The sequence below is a fragment of the Silene latifolia genome, chromosome 11, assembly GCF_048544455.1.
Source record: "Silene latifolia isolate original U9 population chromosome 11, ASM4854445v1, whole genome shotgun sequence".
NCBI classification, from domain to species: domain Eukaryota; kingdom Viridiplantae; phylum Streptophyta; class Magnoliopsida; order Caryophyllales; family Caryophyllaceae; genus Silene; species Silene latifolia.
Window position 1 is genome coordinate 109553871 of NC_133536.1, and position 23865 is coordinate 109577735.

A 23865-nucleotide genomic window follows, 5' to 3' on the forward strand; every position below is an offset into this window, starting at 1 on the left:
CTTAATAGAGGTCGTTATTGCAACAGGCGGGGGTGGGTGTTTTATTAACGAACTTCCCATCACGTACTTTTGACAACGAACTCAAATCTCATTTATGGTTCCCAAATTTCCTTAAATTTGGTGGCGACTCCAAACGATTTTCAAACCCGTGGATATCCGAATCCCCACATCTACAAGAACCACCCACAATAGCCTGCTTTAAACGAAGACTATACATAATTTTTTCGTCTATGCAGAAGTCGAACCCGCACCTTGTGTCGTAACACAATGCTCTACCATTTTGAGCTAATAGACGCCATATTAAGAAAGTATGATGGTCAATATAACACAGTGCTCTACCATCCTAAATTTGAAACCCATACTGGTTGTTCGCCTAACAAAAAGTACAATAGCAATCAAACATAAAATATGGTGTTTAAAGTTGAATGTAGCAGCAGTAAAATCAGGGGATTGTAAGTAAGAACTCAGAATTATACTTAGCAATCACCAGATATCTTTGACTTAGTTTGTGTATAATGTGCTAGGCTTTAACACACATGAATAAGCAACCATTTTTCCTCTAACTAAATTTCACTATCGCCATCATCATTTCACACAAAAGCCCTATCAACCATTTTGTCTCCTTCAATCATGAACAAGCAACCCGCCAACAGAAACCTTCATTTCCTCTCAATCAACCATGGTAAATTGGTAACACCCAGTGGAAATTGAATCCAACCTGAACTGAACCGAAATGAAATCGAAAATAAAGGTCCATCGAAATAACCTAATCCAAAAGAACCTGAACTGAAACTGATCCGAATAACCTGTTTGCCACCTCTATTTATAGCTGGGGTGAGACTTGATAAAGATAAAGCTAGGAAAAAAGTTAGTACACCATTGTCTCTGCACATTGCTAAAAAGGTTATTATGCTTTAATTGTGACAATGTTGTCCACAGTGTAAACACAACTTCAGTAGCAGGTGCGCTATTTGAATCAAATCAATAGTGCATCAATATTCTTGTTTTGTCATTCAAAATAAAGGCACTACAGTTTGGTAGCACTAAATGAAGAACAATTAACTCCACCAGAAAACAAATACTTTTCATACCATTAACAACGTTTCCCTTTCTTTCCCCCTCTCCTCTAACCGCGATATGATGTCCCTCAACTGAGCACTATCAACCCTCCCCGGAGGTATAGTCTGAATCGCCGGCAAAAAGGCTAAAACTTCCACCAGTGACGAACCTCAGTTTGGTTAAAATAAAAAAACACAAGAAAAACAAGAGGTGCAACAATGGCGTCCGAGTTGACTCAGCAACAGCACACACAAATGGCGATAATTATAGGCCCCGGTCCTGTAATACTACGGTTTTATGTGATGTTGGGTACTCTATCGAGTAAGGCTTACTCTGTCAAGTAAGTGAGTTTTGCGTACGAAACAGTGTTCTGTCTGATGGGTAATCAATCAAGTAGGGGGAACTCGATCGAGTAGGGGCCACTCGATCGAGTAATTCACTTACTCGATCGAGTAAGTCGGTTTTTACGGGTTATTTGCCGGGTTTTGATAGCAACGCGAGAAGGATATAAAAACACTTTTCGTTAGTTTCTTTTCACTTTTTACCCTATTCTAAGTTTCACAAAGATAAAACAAAGTTACGTTGCTCTTCTCTCTCTCATTGCTATCAAATCCCAAGGCTTGTGTCGTCAGAATCCAAAGTTCTTTACGCCGTTGAGACCGTCGTATTGTGGGTATGGTCCTAGTACAGTTTTTATGTTGTTTCGTTGACTTTAGTTTAAGTCCTAATTGGGTGATTTTGGAGTTTTAGGAGTATTGTTGGTACTAGTTTGTGATTGTATGATTATGTGTTGATAGGAGGTGATTTCGTAGAGGAGCACTTTTGATCTGCTGTTGTGACGATTTGTGGTGATTGCTTTCCAGGTAGGGTTTCCTACTCAGTTATTGTTTACATGATTATGAGATGGTTGTTGGTTGTTGGTTAATGGCGTTTGTCTATATCGTAATTGAATTGGTATCGTTGATATTGTAATTGGTTGTGGTTGTTTGTCTGTGGTTCGCGAGGTGCGCCCTCGGCTGAGTGGAGTCACTTGCGGGAGTGGCTTCACGCCCTTGATTCGCCCCTTGTAGAACCCGCCACAAGAGAGGATGCGCACATTAAGGAACATGGGTTTGCGCTCGGTATTGATGAGCGGGGCTTAGGTGGGAACGGCTACGGTCCCCCACTGGCGGTGTGGATTACTGGTTGTGGCCATAATCTGGCAGGACTAGACCTTCAGCCTAGTCAGGTGATTGGTGATGTGACGGTGTTGGAAGACTGTGTGTATTTTTGTTATTGCCTTATCTTATATTGTGTAATCAGTAACTGACCCCGTTTAATTGTTTTAAAAACCGTGGTGATCCATTCGGGGATGGTGAGCAATTATTGAGCAGGTATGATATGGATGCGCGAGGGATAGCTGAGATTGAGTTATCACGAGTCATTTAGAGTCTTCCGCTGTGTTACCAAACTTTACATTTGACTTAGTTGGTTTTTGGTTTTTGAACAGATGTATCTTACTTTACAGTTTTTGGGTTTTAATGTATTCACCTAAACTATTTGTTTAAAGTACGTTCTTTTATGGCCTATTTGATATTCATTTACTCGGGTAATAACCGAGATGGTAGCACTCTCATGCATTAGGTGGTCTTGGTAAGACACCTTGGTGTATGGGGCTGTTACAGGTCCAAGTCAGTTCGAGACTTTTATCTCACACTTAATATCAACCAACAATGACCAACGATCTGAAGCCGAGTTACTCTACAAATAATTGATCGATCAAATCTACAAATAACACTAATTTTGCAACAAATCCAAATCCGATACACAATGCAATTGAATTACACATAAAATCAATCACAAAAAAACAAAATTGATTATATATATAGAGAGAAGTATACCTCTCTTTACCATCAGCATCACAAATCTGAGCTTTAACAACTTTATCATCGACACGAATGCTACGAGTTGCGAACTCAACTCCAATATTTAGATTCTAAACTGGACTCGTTACACGTAAATCTCGATAAAAGGTTCGATTTTCCGACTAAAGTCGGCCCATTAAGACTAGTTTGAATAAGTAAGAGAAAGAATGGAATCACACTGATGGTATAGTAAGTATTGGGACGAAGAGAGAAATAAGAATAGCAGGGGTAAAATCTAGGTCATTGATTTTATTTAATCTCACGGTCCAAATTTGTGAGCACAAACTAGACTCACAAAAACAACTCTATATATAAGTCATAGGACGGAAAGTTCTTCCATTTCGATAATGGAGTAAGCTGTGGAAGCTTTTTGGCAGAATTCTCAATTGATCATGGCTTCCCAAACGTTTCTCTCTCTTCTCATATGTTTCGTCGCGCAACTGGTCTTTTCTTCATCCGGTGAGCCATTAGATGCAATTCAATCTCAATTTCTCATTTCTCAATTGTCCATTTGCTTGTTAACTTATTAATTTTTATCATTGCGCTAGCTAGGGTTTTCAATCAAGTCTCAAAATGAATTTATTGAATGAAAAATTGAAATGGTCTTGGATCATCCTCTTACCCTTGGTTTTTACCTTTCAATCAAGGGTTTAATAGACATACACGCTTCGCGATTGTACTGGTAAAGGTGTGTGTACTGAAGAGGCGAGTCTAGTAAAGCTGTCAAGGTAGATGGATATGATGTTATTGGGTACGGTGAAAATAGGGGAGGCATCTGGACGTTTTTGTAGAAGAAAATAAATTCAACGCTGGAAAAATGGTCCGTAATTATTGCACTGTTAAGATGTTTCATTACAGATGGTCAGTATGAGTCAATGTGTAACTTCTGAAAATTGACAAAGTGGTTGTACAAAGAATGGATTGTTGTATGCCAGTAAGGTAAGGGAGTATAAGAGTATTCGAAGTGCCTCACTTGGTAGTTAATATAGAAGAGCAATATTCGAGGTTTTCTCTTGGTTTAATGCAAATTAGTTTTTTTTGGCTTCTATTCAGGTGAGAAGGTCTTTTTATAGAAATCTGCGAAACTTGTTGTCTTTGGTGATTTTGGATGTAAACAAGAGTAGAACATACGAAGTGAAGGGGTGGGGGGTAATTTAGATTGAAAACTGAAGGGAGACGAACTAAAAGTGCAATAAAATAACTTACAAATTTGAAAATTAACTAAAAAATTTCAGAATTTTGGCCAAAAATAAAGGGTGAAAGTCTGTGTCGTTTAGAAATATTAACTGGTTAGAGTGCCAGACCTGCGTCACAGTCAAAATGGAGTGTTGAACTAGCATACATGTAGAACAACTTTTTGTGTAGTTTCAAGTCTACTTCATTTTATCAACTGTATCCATTGGCAAAGCAATGTATTTAGCTTCTTTAAGGGCTAAGGCCACTGGCCACTACACCTTGCTTCTTTAAGGGTTAAGGCCACTACACCTTTAAGAAATCTAAATCACGAACAATGCTAGGATTGTTTTTGTTTATACCTTTTTCCGAGCAGGAGTTCTCTTCTAGTGCTGCTTTAAAAAGAAAAAGAAAAAAAAAAGAAGCTAGAGTTGACTTATATGCATGTTACTCCCTCCGTTATTCATTAGATGATGTTTTAGCTTTTTTGATTTTTTGCTTTATAAATGTCATTTTAGCCTTTCATTGTAAAAGCTCTCCACTTTCCAATGCTTTGTTACATTAAACCTCTTATGCCGGCCAATAGAATTCCTGAATGAAAAGGCAAGTGGTAGCAATGCACTAATTCACATGGACACTTGCACACAAAATCAATAAAGAAAACAAAACAAACAGATAATAAATGAAACCCTTAATTTGTGTGCATAAACGTAGAATGTCAATTAATCAATAACGGAGGGAGTATGTCATATGAAGATGTTAATCAGTGTTAGATGTCTGTGTGTTAGATTTGAGCATATCATGAAATGTTTTGAGTTTCCAGCTTGAAATGATGTATTTAAGTGTTGTCGGGTCCAAGTTTGGATGTATTTGGCTTGAATACGTGAGAAAGGAGAAACAAGAGTCAAATAACGCTGGAAGTCTATACAACAACAATTACAACAACACATTACCATACTGCCTAATGGGGTCTCTCAAATGGCGGAGTAATGGGGTCAGATGTAAAGAGCGTTGCAGCCTTACCTTTATGTTTACAACACATAGAGGCTATTTGTAGATGACTTACATTATTGAAGTTAAATATGCATAACCAATTTTGACCTGGCCCACGTTCCCATTATGTGCAAGCTTTGATGAATTTAGAAGGGAGAGAAATGGAAGAGATACTAAGAAATTGGCAAACTACTTTTAATGTCTGCTTGTGAAATTTGATTCGGTGGTGATATGCCTACTTTTCTCTAATTTTTATATTGCACACTCTTGTGTCCGAAACTTATGATGAATAATTGCTGATTTTAAACACTATGTACTTACTTCAGGGCAGATTAATTCACTAGATTCAGTTCCTGCTCTTGAGAGGTCTATGTATAAAGTTGTTGATGGGTATCCTTGTGTAAGGCTTCTAAATCTTTCTGGGGAGATTGGCTGTGCTAGTAAGTATTCTTGTCCTGAATGCGTTGGTATATTAAGACAGTGTAGCACATTATTTTTTTTTTTTGGAAACCCAAAGAGGGTTAATTCATTTCAATTAAATCATCCGCCGCAACACAGTCGAGCCTATTCGGGAGTGAATCTATCCAAAATCATCTACTTATAGTCCACGGTGAAGCGTGAGCTAAACCATACACTACTTTGTTATAGTTTCTAGGAATAAAAGAAAACGGAACAGCTTCAAAACAACTACAAAGCAAAAAAAAAATGTCTTCATAAACTAAATAAAGGTCACTTTTTCCACTTCTTCTGTGCTTCAAATCTTCAACGACGGTGAGACAATCACTCTTGATTCCACTTGCGTGAGACACGCCTCTTCTGCTTCCTGAAGGCCCCGGAGCACAAGGCAGTGTAGCACATTCTTGATTATTGCATTATCATACAGATAGTTTTCTTTTATTTTTTTGTGAGTCCCTTTCAAAATTGAGGATGAGACAACCTACTATTTTTTTTTTCCTTTTTCTATTGTACCTGATTTTTGTAATTGTAGAAATGTTATTAATGAAGTACTGGTGGCTGCTCCATTCTTCATGGGTCATCCGCAAATAACCTCTCCATGCTTTCAAGTTTGAACATAGGTTAAGGACTTGAAGAGTTGAAGTTGCGTGTATTCAGCCCTTTTCCGCCATAGGCAGAAACCTTTGAGGCACTTATTTTCATTATTGTTGTAGAATTTTACTTATGTTTCATAAAAGTGCATTCCCTTATATGTAGATCCTGGACGAGAGAAGGTTATTGCTCCGGTTGTGAGGTATCATAATGATCATGCAATAAACCAACTCTCTTCAATCTTGGTCTCTTGGGCTGATATAGGTAGCTTTTTCAATCGGTATGTGCTAATCTTTTGTTTCGATCACTTGTACTTTTGTGTTCTATTTTATTACATTGATGAACAATTGTGCAACAAGTATGACGAGACCTTGGTTTAAAAAAGTGCCCCTTGGGGGAACATAAGCCTAAGGTAGAGTGACGCACTAGCCGGAACGCCTCAGAGTGCCTTAAGTGTGCCTTATACAAGGCGTAGGAAGTGTGCTACAATACAATTTGATATTTATTTCTTCTAGGTCTTTTATTATTTCCTCTTCTTTGGCACATTATCTCTAACGTTTAACCCTTGACATGATAACCCTAATTTAAAATCCAAAAAATAAATATATTGTGCAAAACATTATCTACAAAAGATATATTTATAAATAAAAAACATTGTGCCCAGGTACGCCTCGATCCTTTTAAAGCTAAAAGTATGAGACCTTGAATTTGGTCGTTAGGCCATAAATGCCGCTAAACTACCTCAAAGTGCAATAGTCCTTCAAAACCCTTATAACTTGATCGCGATGTGGTGTCGTAGTTTAGATTTTTACCTCTAGCAAAGGCTTCCCACCTAGCCTTTTGAGCGACCTACTTCCGACAGATCAAGCGATCAAACAAAAAACTTGTGTTACTCTTGACTCTCTGATCCGGTGGTGGTGTGTCGGAGTGTCGGATATGGCTCTTCTATGCAAATTTTTCTCTTTTGTGGTATAAAGTGAAATGTCGAAATGTCGTGTCGGACACGCGACACGGCTGCTAAGTGAAGTGTCGGAGTAACATAGCAAAAAAACCACATTAAATTCTTTCCAAATGCAGATTTACCTTGCACTTTACTTGCATGAGTACTAAACCATCTATCTCCCCTTAAAATATCATCAATAGGTTTTGATTGGCCATTGTTACCTCTGTGACAAGTCCTCAACTGGCCTTGGAATTATATGTTCTATAAGTTACCTTTGCTTTATCCAGAAACCAAAGCTCAACTTAGGCGGCGACTCGTCTGCAAATTCTCCTATGCTTGAAGGATTTTATTTTTCCTTTTAGCTGTAGAAGTGAAAATAAATCCCTTCATTTACCTTATCTCCATCCCTTCCGATCCAATTTGCTGCCTAAACAAGGGAAATTGCCTCCCTCGCTTTCCATCACAATCCTTCCTGGAAATAAGCTGTAAAAGCTTGCGGTTCTGTAGAAGTGTTTTATAAAGGACTTGCTTTCAGTTGTTGCCTGTTCTACAACTAAGAGGAAGTGGCTGTCAAGTTTTCTGGGGAAAAATGTGAAGTTGCTGTAATTGTTGCACTGCCAAGGTTGAGAGTGGCTTTTGCTTGAAACTGAACTTTAAATGTCATGTTCTGTTATATTGTCAGCTTCATAATCATATTATGAAGGGATTTTGCATTTTACTGGTGCAGTGAGGGTACAGTGTTACCAACATATTTAATCTGAAGTAGTGTGCCTTCACAAAGAAATCTAGCAATTCTTTTTAATTGCTGACTATAAGGTATGCAACTGTTATTTCAGTGTTGCAACTGATCCAGGCTTTGCAAGGAAAGTAGCTGGTGTTTTAATCGAGGCAGAGACCAAAACGGACAAGTTTAATGGTTTGTGTAGCATTGATTTTCTCGAAGGTGACATTGGTTATGTGGTATTTTATTATTAAGTTTTTTTTTATTTACGTGTGCCTTTTTTTGGCTGTGCAGGGTTTTCCCCAGATGAGAAATTTCCACAATCCAAATTTTCTCCTTATGATAATATCAGTTACAACTGGAATCCTAATGTATGTGTCGCATTTTTTGCCTTGTTTTCGAACTCATCTATAAATGAGTGGTTTTTGCTTTCAAAATCATATCTCACTTGTACAATAGTGCATTTGGAGTACATGGACATGGTCTGCATAAAGATGCATAAAGATACTACTGAAGCTTGAAATCAAGCATTTTTTTGTGTGAAAACAAGTGACTTTAATTGCCTCCTTTTTTATGCATACCAAATGCCCTTGTTTATTATTTGTTCTATCATCCTTTGATTTCTATGAAATATTGTACTCCGTAGCATTCTTGTGTGTCTAGTCATGAACAATTTTTTTGCAAAAAATAATTTTCAGAGAAATGCAAGGACTTGTACTCATACCCTGTTATTTGTCAGATTCCTTGATCACTTGATGATCATATTTCTGCAACCATAAACATTAACACGAGTTCTAACTGTCCAGAATGACGTACTCCGTATGACATTATGACGTATTGGGACCTTGCACATTACCCTTTAACATTGGCATCTGTTGACTTGTGGTTGTTTGTGCTGTTGTTTGAACGTTAGTCCCAACTGATTTGGTCTTCCACACATAAACAAAATTCAAGTAGAATTATCAATAGGAACAATAACGATAACTGATTGCCTTCAAGTGGCATGCAAGTTGAGTTACCGTTGTAGGTTTCCTGCTTGCTTCCCTGAATAGAACGTCAACAATAGCAAGATATAATAATGTCACTAGTTTTATACCCGTGCAAAAAATGCACGGGTCGTAATAGCAGACGCTATCATTAAATACGTGAGCATATAATGAGCGTGATTAAGTGTTCAATGCTGTGACAATTTAAATAGTCCATATTCGGAAATTCGAATATTAGATAAATATTAGATTTGAATATTAGATAATATATATAACCGTATTTTATTAGAATTATATTAAAGGTATTTGACATGTTAGACCCATACAAAATTGCAAGGGATTGGATATGTAATTGATCGATGGAATGAGTAAATATTGAAGGCTAATTTGCACAAAATATAATTTAAAATTTAAAATTTAAAATAGTAAAACTAATCAATATAAATCAAGTTTCAAAGAATATAATATAAATAATGTAATAAAATTACAAATATTCGAAAAACGGGTTAACGTATGTTTGATTTATAAAATCTCTAACTCATCATCGACAATAGATTGGGTCTTAGTATTTTATTGGGTCTTAATATTTTATGAGCTGAAAGTTTATTAGTAACCCAAAATACGATTAATATTCAGTATCTTACTCCCTCTGTTTTTCTATCTATGACTTTATCACATTTCGAGACACGCACTTCTCTCTTCAATATCTCTCAAATTATATGCTTAAATATAGTGATATGTATACTCATATGAAAGAGTTTTTTATAAGTAATTTAATGGTATAATTTTTATAATTTTTTTATCAAATATTTTTTTGTAAATATTAAAGTCAAAGGCTCATCTCGAAAAAGCAAAACATCATATATTAAAACGTAAAAAGTGGAGGGAGTATTAGATATTACTCCGTAATATATTATGCACTGAAAGTTTATTGTTAGACTAAAATACAATAACCTATTGATTGTCCACCCAAAACAAACAACAAACCCTATGTCGACCCAAAATAAACTCTATGTCCATACTCATCTCCCTCCGCCTCTCACCTACTCTCACTATCACTCATATAACCCCATTCCTCCTAAAAAAATTCCCAGATTTTGCCCCAAAACTCATCTCCCTCATCACCCCATAACCCATCTTCCTCATAACCTCCGATAATAAATAATATTTCTTTGTCGATTTTGTGTTTCGTTCAACATGCAATTGATTATTGCGAGTCCATGATTGATCTAGATCGTGTATGTGTTCTCTGAATAATATTTTCTTGTGTATTATATCCATTACAATGTTATATGGAAATTATGTTACTTTTTTTTTTCTTCTGCTTCTTAAATGAAGTTTTTTTTCTTTTTAAATTCTCCAAAATAATACAGTATTTTAGGAACCAAAATATTCCGATCTAGTTATTATAAATGATTTGATTTTTTTACAGAATAATCTTATAATTCCGTTAAGAGTTTTTTTTTACTGCGATTTTTTTGGCCAACTTTTTTTCATTATTGATCAGATTTTATCTTTTATGAAATTATTTGTTTGAATAGGTTAGATCTAATTAAAAATTTCGATCTAATTAAAAATTTCGATGTTGTGAAATTATTTGTTTGAATAAGCTTTATTTTGCATTATTTATTAGATTTCATTTTTTGTGGAATTATTTGTTTGAATGGGTTAGATCTAATTAAAAATTTCGATTTTTTCTTGTCATTTCCTCGCCAATTTTGTACATACATTTAAATCTGAAAGCAGGTTAAATTAAATTATTTGTTTGATAAGAACGCGATATATAATCATAGTCATATCATATCATATAGTCCCTTAGATTAAATATGAAAGCAGGTTAAAAGAGGAGAGAGAATAATTAAATACCAAATGAGGAGAGAGGGTAATTAAAGAATTTGGGTAGAACGTGGGTTTATTTTTTCCTTAAATCTTGCAGCCAATAGGAAGCTTTTAAAAGCTTCAGCTTTTATAGATAGGGGATTTGGTACTTGACTTTCTTGATGGTAACTTCCATTTTCATTACCTAAGTATGTGTGATATCTACATGTCGGTGTATTTTTTTTATTCTACACTCTTTGAATAACAAGGCTGAAAAGTAGGGTAAAAGATAAGATGCACAATGACGTTTTTTATGCATGAATTTTCATTCAGAAAGCATTTACGTCTTTTTTGCAGGGTTCAGGAATCATGTTGAAACCTTATAGTTTCCCTGTATTTTTACTCTCTCAAGATAGTAATTTAATCCTAAACGAGGTAATTCTCAATTTTTGTCATATTCCCTTCATTGATGTTTTTTGTTGTCATCATTCATTGTCATTATTGTTATTGTTATTGTTATTGTTATTGTTATTGTTACTACTACTACTACTACTACTACTACTGTTATTGTTATTATTATTACTCTTATTGTTACTCTTATTGTTATTGTTATTGTCATTAAACTGCTGATGTGGCAGCATGAGGATCTAGGATTATCAATTTGGAGCTCTCTCATTAATTGGGCAAAATTGTCCATAAACTCGCATAATTAATACACTTTTCTTAAAAAAATAAGGAGCAAACTGTCATTTACTTTTCCATCACCATTTCCCATAAGCAAGAGAACATGGCATGCTTATCGACTCTTTTATGAAGACATCTTCACCATTATTAGATGACAAAATAATGTATCTCCTCTTACAGTTACCTCTTGCAATTATCATCTCCTAAAAACAAAACTCCCCTCTACATCATCATCCTCTTATTAACCCGAACCACCACTTCGTCAAGAACACCACCAGCCAACCATCGTACCAACCACCACCCACCACGAACCGAACCAAATGGACCACACCTTCCGGACCACCACCGCAACCCATGCCCTAACCAACACCAAAATAGCCTAAAACCACTGCAACCTAGCCAAACCACCACCAAAATAGTCCAGAACCACCGAATCATCTCTACTACCACTGTTGTCGTCACCTATGTTACTCAGACTCGTTTAGAAGTATCCGAGACGGGCACGTGTCCAAGTGTCGGACTCGGCTATTTTTATGAAAAATATGCAATATTTTGGTTAAAAATGAGGTGTCCAAGTGTCATACCCATGTCCGAGTGTCGGACACGGATACGCGAGGGAATTAGAAGAGTCGGAGTAACATAGGTCGTCACTCAAGACACCGAAAACGCTACTAATGGATGATATAGATTTAAAGGTAGAAATACCGCAGATATAAAAGGCTATAGGATTATGAAAGTTGGTTAAAGTCTTAAAAGTATCTACTCTGCAAATACACCCACTTCTAAATAGTTAACTTTATATCCCCTTTCGTCTTTTTGTTGCTTTCAAAATCAAGTGGTTGTTCTGTCTATTTACTTTTGCTGGTGGAATTAATTTTTTCTGATAACATCTCCCACCCCCCTCAAAAAAGGAAATGTTGAAATAGTGTTCCCCTAATAGGCTTTCTTTTACTCCTTCATATACGAAACTTACTGTCCAGTGTCAATCAAAATATCATACACCCCCTCTGCTTCTCAATACTAAACTACCCCTTTTAAATGTAGTATTAAATCTCCATCTCAATAATGGCTATCACGTCCAAGTCAATGTTGTTGCATATTCTTTAAATGCATCTCATATCACCTTAAAATCATGTCACAACATCCTTAAAACATTTATGACTCTATTATGATGTTAGGCCTAGACGTAATTAATACCATGTCTTTAAACCTTTATCTTTCATAGTTTCTAATTAAAAAAGTGGTGCATACATATATCCCAAAGGCACTATTCTTCCTTGAAGTTCATTACCGATTCGCATTTTGCTAGATCATCAATGATTTTGTTCCATTTGTGATATGGAATAAACCTTTATCTTTCATAGTAGTGTTAGTGCACTACAAGTTTTCTCTTTAGTTTTATGTTTCGTATTGTTGATCCATTTGTGATAATTTTGTTCTCATGGCGTTATTACGTTTCCTATGATTACAACAACAACATTACCCCAGTGTCTCAATGGCTCCCGCAAATTGCGAGGTAAGGGGGGGTCAGATGTACGCAGCCTTACCCTTGTGGTTGTTTCCGAATGACCCAAGATGAAAATTACATCGAGAACTGCATTGAAGGACCGCTACTTCACAATAGACTTTAGTGACTTAGTGAGCCATTTTGATTTATTCCATATTATAATCCATAACCAAAGTGTAATGAGTCTTTGGCTCCATTGGAAATATGGAAATTACGTTTTCTACGATTGCCACAACAAAATTATTCCAATATCTTAAACGCTCCTATCCGTGGCGGGGTTTAAAGCTGCGGATGTGCTGTACAAACTTATGCATTCAAAATACAAAGAGGTTGGTTCCGATGACCTATAATAAAACTTCAATGGTACAAGTATGAACAAGCTGCTACTTCACTACATAGGGAGTGTACAATTGAGACTTTTAGCGAGCCATTTTGCTTTATTGTGTCTTCTTGTAAATGGAAGGAATTGAGTCGTCACAGAGAAGTTCATCTGATGGTTTCGCTACTTTTATTGTGCTAACATAAATCACATGTTCTATGATTTGACACTAACTTGGTAGGGGTGGTCATCTTTTGCAGTTTTTGTGTCCAGTTGTTCATGTAATGTTTGCTTCTCATGAGTTTTTTCATATCAGCTATGGAATAAGGGTAAGACAGACTGCAGGAGTGCAGGGTTAAATTTGGGGGATGGGGAACATTTTGCTGCTCTTGCTCTAGTATTTTTTTCTTGCTTATTTTTGAACTGTGTTTTAGCCTTGATTTGTACTGGTTCAATTGCAATAATGGGACTTAAGGTTTAAAATGCTTTATGCAGATCGTTGTTAAGAACGAAAAGAATGATGGGTCTTATTGTGAGGATGTTGCTGAGTTTGACCTGGTTATGCAGGTAATACATCTTGTTTTTGTTTTTGCTGATTTGTCGCACTTAAGTAAATTAATTGTTCACAGGACTCTTGTTGAGAATCTGGCCTTATGTGTGAATTAACCATGTTTCTTTCTTCTTTTGGTGTAGACTACTAAGTCCGCCACTCATGATACAAAGTCTTGTTTGAATGCGGGGACTTGTCTTCCTTTAGGTGGATACAGGTTAGGTTCTTGCATCATTGTCCATTCTTCTGAATAAGATGTGTGTGTTTCTTCACTCTTCTCTTATTGGTCTCCCTTCCCTCCTATGTATGTGACTGTTCATTCTTCTAAACAAGATAAGATGTGTGTGTTTCTTCACTGTTCTCTTATTGCTCTCACGTCCCTCCTATGTATGTGACTATCCATTCTTCTGAATAAGATGTGTATGTTTCTTCACTGTCTTGTTGCTCTCCTTTCCCTCTTTTGTTTCTTTTCGAAAGAGGAAGTAGTTGATGTCATGACTGTTAATTTGTATGGCAGCTCTGCTTTCACATGTATATATATGTCTTTGTGTGTTTGCGCGCGCGTGTGTGCGTGTGTATTTAAGTCTTCTCTAATGTACTTTATGAAGGCTGACTTATTGTTTGTTGTTGAAGTTTACGTCTTTTTTAGTCCTAAGCCTATGTTGTCGATCTGAAGGGCAGTGTTTGGTCATCTCTTCCTCCAGTTGACACATCCTCTTCAGATAAGACCAAGCCCATTATACTAGCAATGGCATCTATGGATTCTGCTTCCTTTTTTCGTGACAAAAGCCTTGGTGCTGATTCACCTGTATCTGTAAGATCAAACACATTGTCGTTTATAGTCATAGTCTATAATGTTGATATGCTCACAAGTCACAGAGGTTTTCCCTTCAGCTATTTGATGCTGATGTTTGTTTGAATCTTCCTAGGGAATGCTGGCTCTGCTGGCAGCTGCCGATGCTCTTTCTCATTCAGATTATTTGAAGAGCTTTAAGAAACAGGTCTTAATTCACTCTGAACTTAAGAACCACAAATATTATAATTTGACATTCCATTATAAACACCTTGTTGGATATCTTAGCTTCACGGGCGACTTTAATCCCTGTGGGCTTATTTCTGTGGAACTTTAAGAGTTCACTTTTTTAGTTTTTACAGCTGGAAATATAAATGGTAAAGGATGCCCTTTTTGCTGATGCAATAATTTCTTACTTGAGTATCCGCCCCAGTGAAAAATACTAGGATCAATAGTTCTTGTATCTCCTTTTATTTAGCAATCAAGAATGACCCTTCTTTATATCTTTGTTTTTACTTTTGTTTAGTAAAAACATGTATGTGCTTCAGCGTTCCCTTTCCATTTTTTTGTTCAGTAACGAAGATAGACATCCTCAACGAAAAATTACAATGTGTTTCTTACAAGTAATATGCCACCCTGTATTAAATGAGTTTCACCCTTGTTCTAAATCCTCTTTGCGCTCTGAGTTTGTCTATGCGTTTATGTGAATTGTGAAACAGGGATGAAGAGAGTAAGCTTTGCATGTATATGTATTGTTTTTTAATAAGACAACGAGTCAAACTTTGTGAAGCTTGAAAACTCGTAAATTTTCTATCATTGGCCAATATTGTTGCTTCTTCCAAGGACAATTTCTTAGTTTACAAGGAGCATGCTTTCGGATAAGGCGTATTACTATACAATCTCCACAAATTTTATACGTAGTTATCTTATTATGTCCCTTTCTTTGAGTCATTATTCCTAACTTTTACTCTTTTACATGTTAACCCTCTTTAAAGCACAACAAATGGTTCTATTGCACCTAATCTTATTTTGAAAATATTAGCGTCCCTTGCAGGATTACTGGATTCGCTTGGGTACCCTACCAATCGCGAATCGTTAAGAGCAAATTCTATCATGTCGCTTAATAAAATACTCATAACACACATTCTATAAGAGCGAATCGCGAATCGGTATTGGCCGTATTCATAGCGAATCTGGTAACCATGGTCCCTTGTTTATAAGGCGTGAGCCTAGCTCACGTCTCATGTCTAATGACCACAGGTCTATGTCACCTTGATGCTCCTCGCGCCTTTTAAAACCGAGGACGATTTATATCAAGAGGCTAATTTTACCGTACCGAGGACAGATTCTGTTGGAATTGCAAACTGAGAAACATGTATTTGATGCTCTAGTTGTCGTTGCATATGCTTCTTTATTTATTATTATTATTCAAATTCTATGTTCTTGGTTGCATATGCTTCTTTATTTATTATTATTATTATTCAAATTCTATGTTATTGTTTGCACCCACTTTGGCTTGTTTTTTATGCGGAGCGAGTTAGTGCTTAATTTACTATGGAGTTCATTTAACTTGTGGTATATATGCATTCACTTGTCACTTTTGCAGCTTGTCTTTCTGGTTCTGACTGGCGAGTCCTGGGGTTTCCTTGGTAGTCGGAGATTTATTCATGAACTTCACCTGCAGTCTGATGGCGTCACTGGTCTTAATAAGACCTCAATTGAAACGGTAATATTTTCCATTTGGTACGATTTACTGATTTAGTAGTGGAAATGTCGTAGTTGTTTTCATCAATATTTTTGTGTATACCTACTAGTCTAATAGGTTTTCAAAGGCTAAGCCTGATAGACTAAACTCCATAAGTTATTCCCTGTCTTATCTATATGAGGCACACTATTATGCAATTTTCATACCTTTTCTTCTTGTTCCTTTATTATGCCATGCCCTTGATCACATTATGCTTTAGATTCTATTTCTTTTCCCTCTACGAAATTCAAGAAAGGGTTTTGTTGCTCAAAAATTGATCCTGAATATACAAATTCGTTTACAAAGGGCCTTTAGCCTTGGGGTATGAACGTGCATTTTTATCTCGTTTCTGGTGCCTCCTTACCACAGGTCTCGTTGCCTAGGTGTGAGTCACGCTTCAAAAACTAAGCTGTCTTGTTTGACCATTATGATGGTGTTCAATTTTTTGTTTTGTTTTGGTTATAGTTAACATATTTTCCTTATTATTTCATGCTTCGAACATAAAACCTCACCTTTTAATCTTGAAGCATTGATCGTTTACACAATTTCTAATGGACTTCGCCATTTAATCATAGCGGTTTCAGACAAAGTGCTCCAAAACATTTTTCCAACGTATAGCACGTAAAAAAAACAGGAGGGAATATACACGTAATTAAGTTGTTTATAATGCAACTTTTTTTTAATAGAAAAATAATACTCCTTCCATCCCACTTGGAAGTCGGCATTTCCTTATGGAATCGAGTTTTAGGAGTGTAATAAACTGGGTAGGGGGTGTTAGTGTACAATTTTAGCCCCAAGTGATTCACCCCAACCCATTCGTCTTTCGTGTCTATTAGCCCACCAATTTCAACCTCCCAAAGATCCATCACCAATCATCATGAAGCTCCATTACAACCACTTCCATTAAACCAAACTAGAATAGAAGGTGGGAATGGAGATGGTAACGGTACGTGATAGCATCTACTGTACCAGGAATATCAATGAACCCGATTATTGCAATTGCGCAGGATACCCTTTTTTAGTTTCTGGCATTTGTCAGAGGAGGGCCAACCGAGTTGATATATTAAATGTAAGACTTTAATCTTACAAATTAAGGAAAACGTACAAAATCATGTGCAACAAAGGGAGTATATCCTAAACCTGACTGAATAGTGAGTCTGTGGCTCCTTCAATATGGATGGAGGAATAAACCTTTCTTTTAGTAACATATATTTGTTCTTTAATTGTCATTGTATATTCATGTGTATTTGGTTTTTATCTTTCGGTTGTCCTCATCATGGTGATGTGTGATACAGTATTATATTGTTGGAAGTAATGGGACGGTTTCCTTCCAAGAAAGTTCACGGGTTCAAATATTGGGAGCCTCCAAAAAATCTCATAAGTGGTATTCCAGCACATGGTATGTGTGGGCTTGTGAATTATCCACTCTTCAAGCCCGATGGGCCTTCGAGTGAGGGGTCCTGTTAAGGTATAAGACCATTGATGGGCCTCAATCATCACCTTAAGGTTTTGGTTGAGATGGTCTTCTCACAGTTGGAAATACTATTATGATGCAGCTCGCCAACCAGGCATTGATTCAATGCAATCTCCAAATAGTTATGTTTCATGATAGCCTTGGGGAATGAATCACGATTGATTTCTTTTTTTTTACATGTCATTCTTTTGTACACGGGTGATTTTCTTCATGTCTCTAATTTTTGAATACTTCTCCTTGTTGCTGCAATTTTGTACTCCCCATCTTTTTCATTTAGCCACATGTTCCATTTTTCGTGGAGAAGCTTGCAAACCGGGGCTGGATGGAAAAAAATGGAGTATATTTTTGTCATGGTTACAAGACATACAACTATCAGCTGAGGTTTTAAGCATCTTAGTATGAGTGAGTGTCTCTGTAAGTGCATAACTTAAATATGTCATGAAATGCAGGTTCTGGAAATTGGGTCCGTTGGAAAGGGGGCTAAAGATGGAGTGAAGAGCTTTTTCGCTCATTCAACTATTGTATGGACTTTAATTTTCCGGGTTGCTATCATGATAATGACAGATGTCATATATTGCATCTTGCACGTACCATTACTGTCTTTAAAATATAGAAAGATTGCAAACCCTTTGTTTGCATATTTTAGTATTGCACTCTGTTAAGATGCCTGGACGTAGTCGATAATAGCTTATCCTGCATTTATAAACATTGTACATTACGGTCTTTGGTTTTTGAAAACCCATCTTTATGTATGTGGCACTCCCTGCTCAATGAGTCCTCTAGAGAACCACAGAAAGTGGAGGACGAGTTACATTTAACTTGAAGAAAGAGCATACATGTACGATCTCTTCATTTACCAGTTATGGTACTACCTTCTCGCTAGGAAGTTAGTAGAATTTGAAAATGATAGAGCAAGCATTGTCTTGGATCAGAAGTTTTTGAAGGAGAATATGTTTAAGTATCAAACCTTTCAGTGTTTTAAGTTTCCTTGCCATCAATAAAATCTATTAGAAAGAAAATGCTTTTTCCTGTTGTAACCAGAACGAAACAAATAGTTTATTGTTTGCTGGGGGTGTTTATGATTATAGTTCCCACTATACAGGTAATAATTTATTACTAATCCACCGATGTCTAAGAAATAACAAAAAGTTGATAGTGCTCAAAGTGAAAATGGGTTTAAATGTTGTTTCACGATGATATGGAATTGATGCATCGAATTTGAGTCACATACTCCATGTTTTGCAACATTCTGTCGTGAAAATTCTCTGTTGAAGTTTCTCTAGAGATATGTCTATCCCGTTATTTATTGTTTGCATCATGACTGCAGGGTACACTGGAGATGAATGAAACATTTGGTGCTTTAAACCAAGCTCAAGCTTCTTTAACGTCAGATAACATTCGAGTTGCAATAGCAAACCACTTAAATCCTGGAATTCCTCCTTCTTCAATGATGTCATTTTTAAAAAAGGTCAGCAGTACTGTGAAGTAGAACAGTTGAACGTTATACATCGTTCATTGTGTCCTTCATGTTCATTATGGCTGAAATCCCTTCTCTAAGCATTTCATGAGCACTATTTCACTATTTTCTTCTGAAACATGAAATTTAAATTATCCTGAATGGTCATGCAACACCTATTATGTTATTTTTTTGTTATACAATTCCCTATTTAAAACCACCGATATTTTCGCATCATCAACCGATACACAAAATATCGCTGTTATTGTACTGGTATTTCTGCGATTCAACCTATACTAACCATTATTTTTGGAATAACTATTTGCATAACACGCACAATTGCATATGGTGTGTTTTTATTTGTGAGAAAAAGTGGCTAGAAAAGAGAGAAAATAGAACAAGGAAAACCTACTCAAATTTCATATCTTAATAAGTGAACTAACACATTTGAAAAACATTTTTGAGATTTCAGCTGTACTGACCTTGACCAGATGTTGCATCTAAGATATCCCAAATTCCGATACTGACATTTTGCAATTGTTACCGCTACCGCTACTGCGACCGATTCCACTTGTTATAACATGTCCCTGAAATGTTGCCAAAGTTTAGCATCAGGTTTTTTGCACAAATTCTATGCAGAGTTCCTTATTCAGAGTGAATTATTTAATAGGGGAAATTTGGTATCATACCTCATGATCTATGTCGTTGACGACTTGGACTAATTTAAACGTCTAATTTGTATCTTAGAAAATTTGGGGAAGTCCTATAAAATTCTTAATTTTGTTTCGTGTTCCTCAAATTTTGACAAGTAACCATTCTATTTGTTTGCAGAATCCTCAAATATCTGGGACAGTTCTAGAAGATTTTGATACCGTGTTTTCAAATGAATTTTATCATAGCCACCTTGACGATTTTAGTGAGTATTTAATTCCATCAAGTTGGTTTCATATCAGAGAGACATAAGACTGGTAACAGAAGTACAATCTGAGATATTATTTCCTCTTGCTTGCAGCGAACATCAACTCTACATCCATAGTTGCTGCGGCTTCCCTGGTTGCTCGTGCTCTCTACATACTTGCCTCTGACACTAAGAGCCCAAATACATTGGATCTGGGTTTTATCAATGTTAATACCACTTTGGTGGAATCGCTTTTGGACTGTCTTGTGAAATGTGATCCTGGTTTGTCGTGTGGGCTTGTGAAAAGTTATATTCAGCCAAGCAATACATGCCCAAGCAGTTATGTTGGAGTTATAATGGGGGATCCTTCATCGCCTCCATATCCTGGCTATTCGAGCGATATATCCAGATTTATTTGGAACTTTTTGGCTGACAGAACTTCTCTGAAAATGGAGAATACTAGCTTGAACTGTCAACAAAATTGCAGCAGTACAGACCAGGTGTGCATCAAATCAGAAACTGACCAGAAAGGTGTCTGTGTTCGATCCACTACGAGGTAACACACATTGACTTGTTATGTCTAGGAGTTGAAAGGGTGAAATTGAACATGAGGAGTAATTAGCCATGCTTCAACTATATGCACCCGTTGTTGCTTGTTTTTGGTAGACACAAGAACAGTTTTGATGGTGACAGGTTTCAAACTTAGTTCATGAGTACCACCACTCAATAACTTCACCAGCCAAGTTGTTTTCATATTTTAAATCATGAAAGTGGGTATGAGTGTATGACCCGCACATAGGGAGGAGAGAAAGCCCACTTTATAAGCCTAAGGAAGTTCCATCCTAATTACCAATTGGTGGTAGGAATAAAGCATCTTGGTTTATAAAATAGTGAACTCCCTCCTCATTTTGTCAATGTGAGACATTCACATGTGGGTAAACCACATAATTGGAGCTTCTTGACAACATTGAAGAGTAATTCTATATGAAGGACCTTTACCTATTGCAATTTTTTTCAACGCAATAGCAGTGGTGGAGTCAATATATAGTTTAGGGCGGCGAAAATAGTTCAATTTGAATTTGAGATTAGGGAGCTGAAAAAGCAGTACAATCACAAATACAAGAAAAATAAAAAAAATGTAGGCACTCTAATCAATCATAGGTGTAATTATTTAAAAAGTCGATAGGGGCGACTTCTCCTGCTATTGATATTGATGTTTGCTTCATTTTGCTATTCTTCAACCATGCACACCGTGTGCAACTTGAATCGGTGTATTAGTTATTGGCTGTTCTCATTAGGATGACTGGCGCTCAACAGCTTAAGTTTTACAGATCAGTACACGTTTATTTTCTTCATGAGTGATATGTGATCAAATATTTAGGTACGTCCCTGCATATTCAACCCGTCTGCATTATGATTCTGGCTCGTGGAAAGTACTACCTCCGAATTCTTCAGATCCTATGGGCGTAGTAGATCCGGTGTGGACTGAGAGCAATTGGGACACTATCAGTCTTCGAGTTTATACAGTGCAAAATGCAACTTACAATCGGTGTATCCTGCTGGCGGGTTTGGGGATTACTGGCTTCTCTTATGTTGCTATTGAAATCACCAAGGCAATTGTGGCGAAGACTTTGAAGAGAGATTAATTGATTTTGGTGTGATGACATGGGGAAACATGTATCTGTAGTGAGCACTAATTCTACATACATTTACAGTTAAAAGTATCTTGTAGAGATAATGGCACGTCTATAGATTAATTAAAAGTTTGCCGGAGCTGGGTGACCGACGCCAAGTGTGTGTGATATTGACATGTTAAAAAGTATCCCACCTGCAAACCTAAGCCAGCTCAACGCAACCTATTTTTTAGGTTGTGAATCAATATATAAGCCAGCTCAACGCAACCTATTTTTTAGGTCGCGAATCCCTATATATTGATTCACAACCTAAAACAAAATTGATTTTAGGACTTGTTTGATCCACGATTTGGATCTTAAATTAGATTAAGATGATTGGAAAATGTTTAGTTAATTATCATTTTTGTATTCCAGTTATGGTATTAGGACTAAAGGTTTACAGACTATACATATGATTAGACCTGTCAAATGGGTCGGTCGGCTCATACGGGTCAGGTTGTATACGGGTTGGGTCACATAAGGGTCCAGAAATAATTTTTAACGCCTTTTTTTAGCGATTCTTTTTAATCAAAAAAATATTTTTTTTAAAATGTTGAACATTTAAAATTAATATTTTAATCATATTCAATGTTTATATTAATTATATTCACATAATTATTAAAATAAAGTATTTTTAATAATTATTTTATTATTAAAAATTATAAAAGCTAAATAAAATTAACTTTTTAATTATGTTTGTAATTTTAAGTAATAAAAAAAGTAATTTTTTTAACTATTTTTTCAAATATAATATATAAGTAATTATATTTTTATAACACGTTATTTTAGATTCGGGTAAAACAGGTCGCTGGGTCGAAATTTTTGGGTCAAGACCCTGAAAAAACGGATCGGTTAAGTTAGGCCGGGTCAGAATTTGAAAGGTCTACATATGATTAACCCGATTCGTAAATATCGACGACGTTTTAGTAAATATCGACGATGTTTTTCATAAAAAAGACGATAACTGCCCCTACCCTCTCACTAACTAACTAACAATCCTCTCTAATTCAAAAAACCCAAACAATAACTCACCAATCTACCAATTAACCACCACCACCACCACCAACACTCCACACCACCACACCACACCAACCACCACGCTGCCGCACGCCGCCGCACGCCGCCACCACCTGCCGTCACTGCTTCCATCACCACGACAGCCACTACTTCCATCAAGTGGCAATTTTTTTAATTTTTTTTTTGTTAAATTTAGCTAAATTATTGTTTTTAATTGTTTGTTTCCCTTCCCCTTCCCTTATTGTTGTTGTTAATTGATTATATGACTTTCATTTTGTTTTGTAATTGAATTAGTTAGTAAATTAAGTTATGTGTTAGGTTTTATTAAAATTAATTGAATTATTTTTGAAATAGGTTAGTTTTTCTTGTAAAATTCATGTTAATTAGTTCGTATGATGTAAATTTTATTATTGTTTGTACTTAGGATGATGTTGTTTGCGAAATAGACTAGATTTTGAGTCGATTTTTGATGTTGTTAAATCAGATTTGGGTCGATATTGGGGCAAGACCATGGCAAACGGTGGGAAATTTCGTTTGGCCATGGTCTGAACGTGATTTTCTCACGTTTGGCTGCTGCTGAACGTGGGTTTCTCACGTTTGGCCGTGGTCAAACAGAGAAACATTTGGTTTGGCCATGATGATGACATATTAGTTTTAATTACTTAAGAGTAATTCAAAAGTTTGCGAAAAGAGTTTTCAAAAATACAAAGAATACTCCAATATGATACCGTCAAATGGCTCACTTCAAGAAAGGCCAAATCGATTGTTTATGCGCTAAAGCGTTTAGGCATATGATGACAATTAAACGGTTAGGTAGTCCAATTTCGCAAGAAGTTGAGATTTTGCCACATGTTGCACTCACTTTATAGTAATTCACTCTTACTAAGTGTGTAAAATATCACGAATGACTTGGAGAGAGGTCTTCATAAGATTCATTTTTGCTTGTTGAAACAAAGAGGAATGTGAAAGTGAGTGGGAGTTAAGAAGAAGCTACCCTAGATGTATGCGATAGAACAAGTTGAAGGAGACATATACTCAAAGGATAGGCTAGTTCCACTATCTTGGTATGAGATACCAAGTATGGGTCATTTCTTTGTAAAGAAGTT

The 23865-nt window shown here is 36.2% G+C and overlaps 1 protein-coding gene across 1 annotated transcript; it reads left to right on the plus strand.

The window, feature by feature from the left end:
• The first annotated feature begins 3154 nt into the window (after positions 1 to 3154).
• Positions 3155 to 21855, plus strand: LOC141611860 (nicastrin). The gene is made up of 16 exons (XM_074430509.1): positions 3155 to 3422; positions 5456 to 5569; positions 6342 to 6456; positions 7956 to 8035; positions 8135 to 8211; positions 11002 to 11079; positions 13650 to 13721; positions 13848 to 13921; positions 14386 to 14518; positions 14634 to 14705; positions 16104 to 16223; positions 18165 to 18236; positions 19043 to 19183; positions 20003 to 20087; positions 20184 to 20625; positions 21451 to 21855. The coding sequence occupies exons 1-16, from the start codon at positions 3356 to 3358 to the stop codon at positions 21713 to 21715; spliced, it is 2007 nt and encodes a 668-aa protein (XP_074286610.1). The 5' UTR covers positions 3155 to 3355; the 3' UTR covers positions 21716 to 21855.
• The last annotated feature ends 2010 nt before the right edge of the window (positions 21856 to 23865 follow it).

Excerpts from the sequence above, each read along its gene's own strand:
- LOC141611860 (XM_074430509.1), top strand. The coding sequence starts at position 3,356 with ATGGCTTCCCAAACGTTTCTCTCTCTTCTCATATGTTTCGTCGCGCAA. Across the intron at positions 16,224-18,164 it reads ATAAGACCTCAATTGAAACG|GTTCTGGAAATTGGGTCCGT; the intron begins GTAATATTTTCC and ends CATGAAATGCAG. Across the intron at positions 19,184-20,002 it reads TGATGTCATTTTTAAAAAAG|AATCCTCAAATATCTGGGAC; the intron begins GTCAGCAGTACT and ends ATTTGTTTGCAG.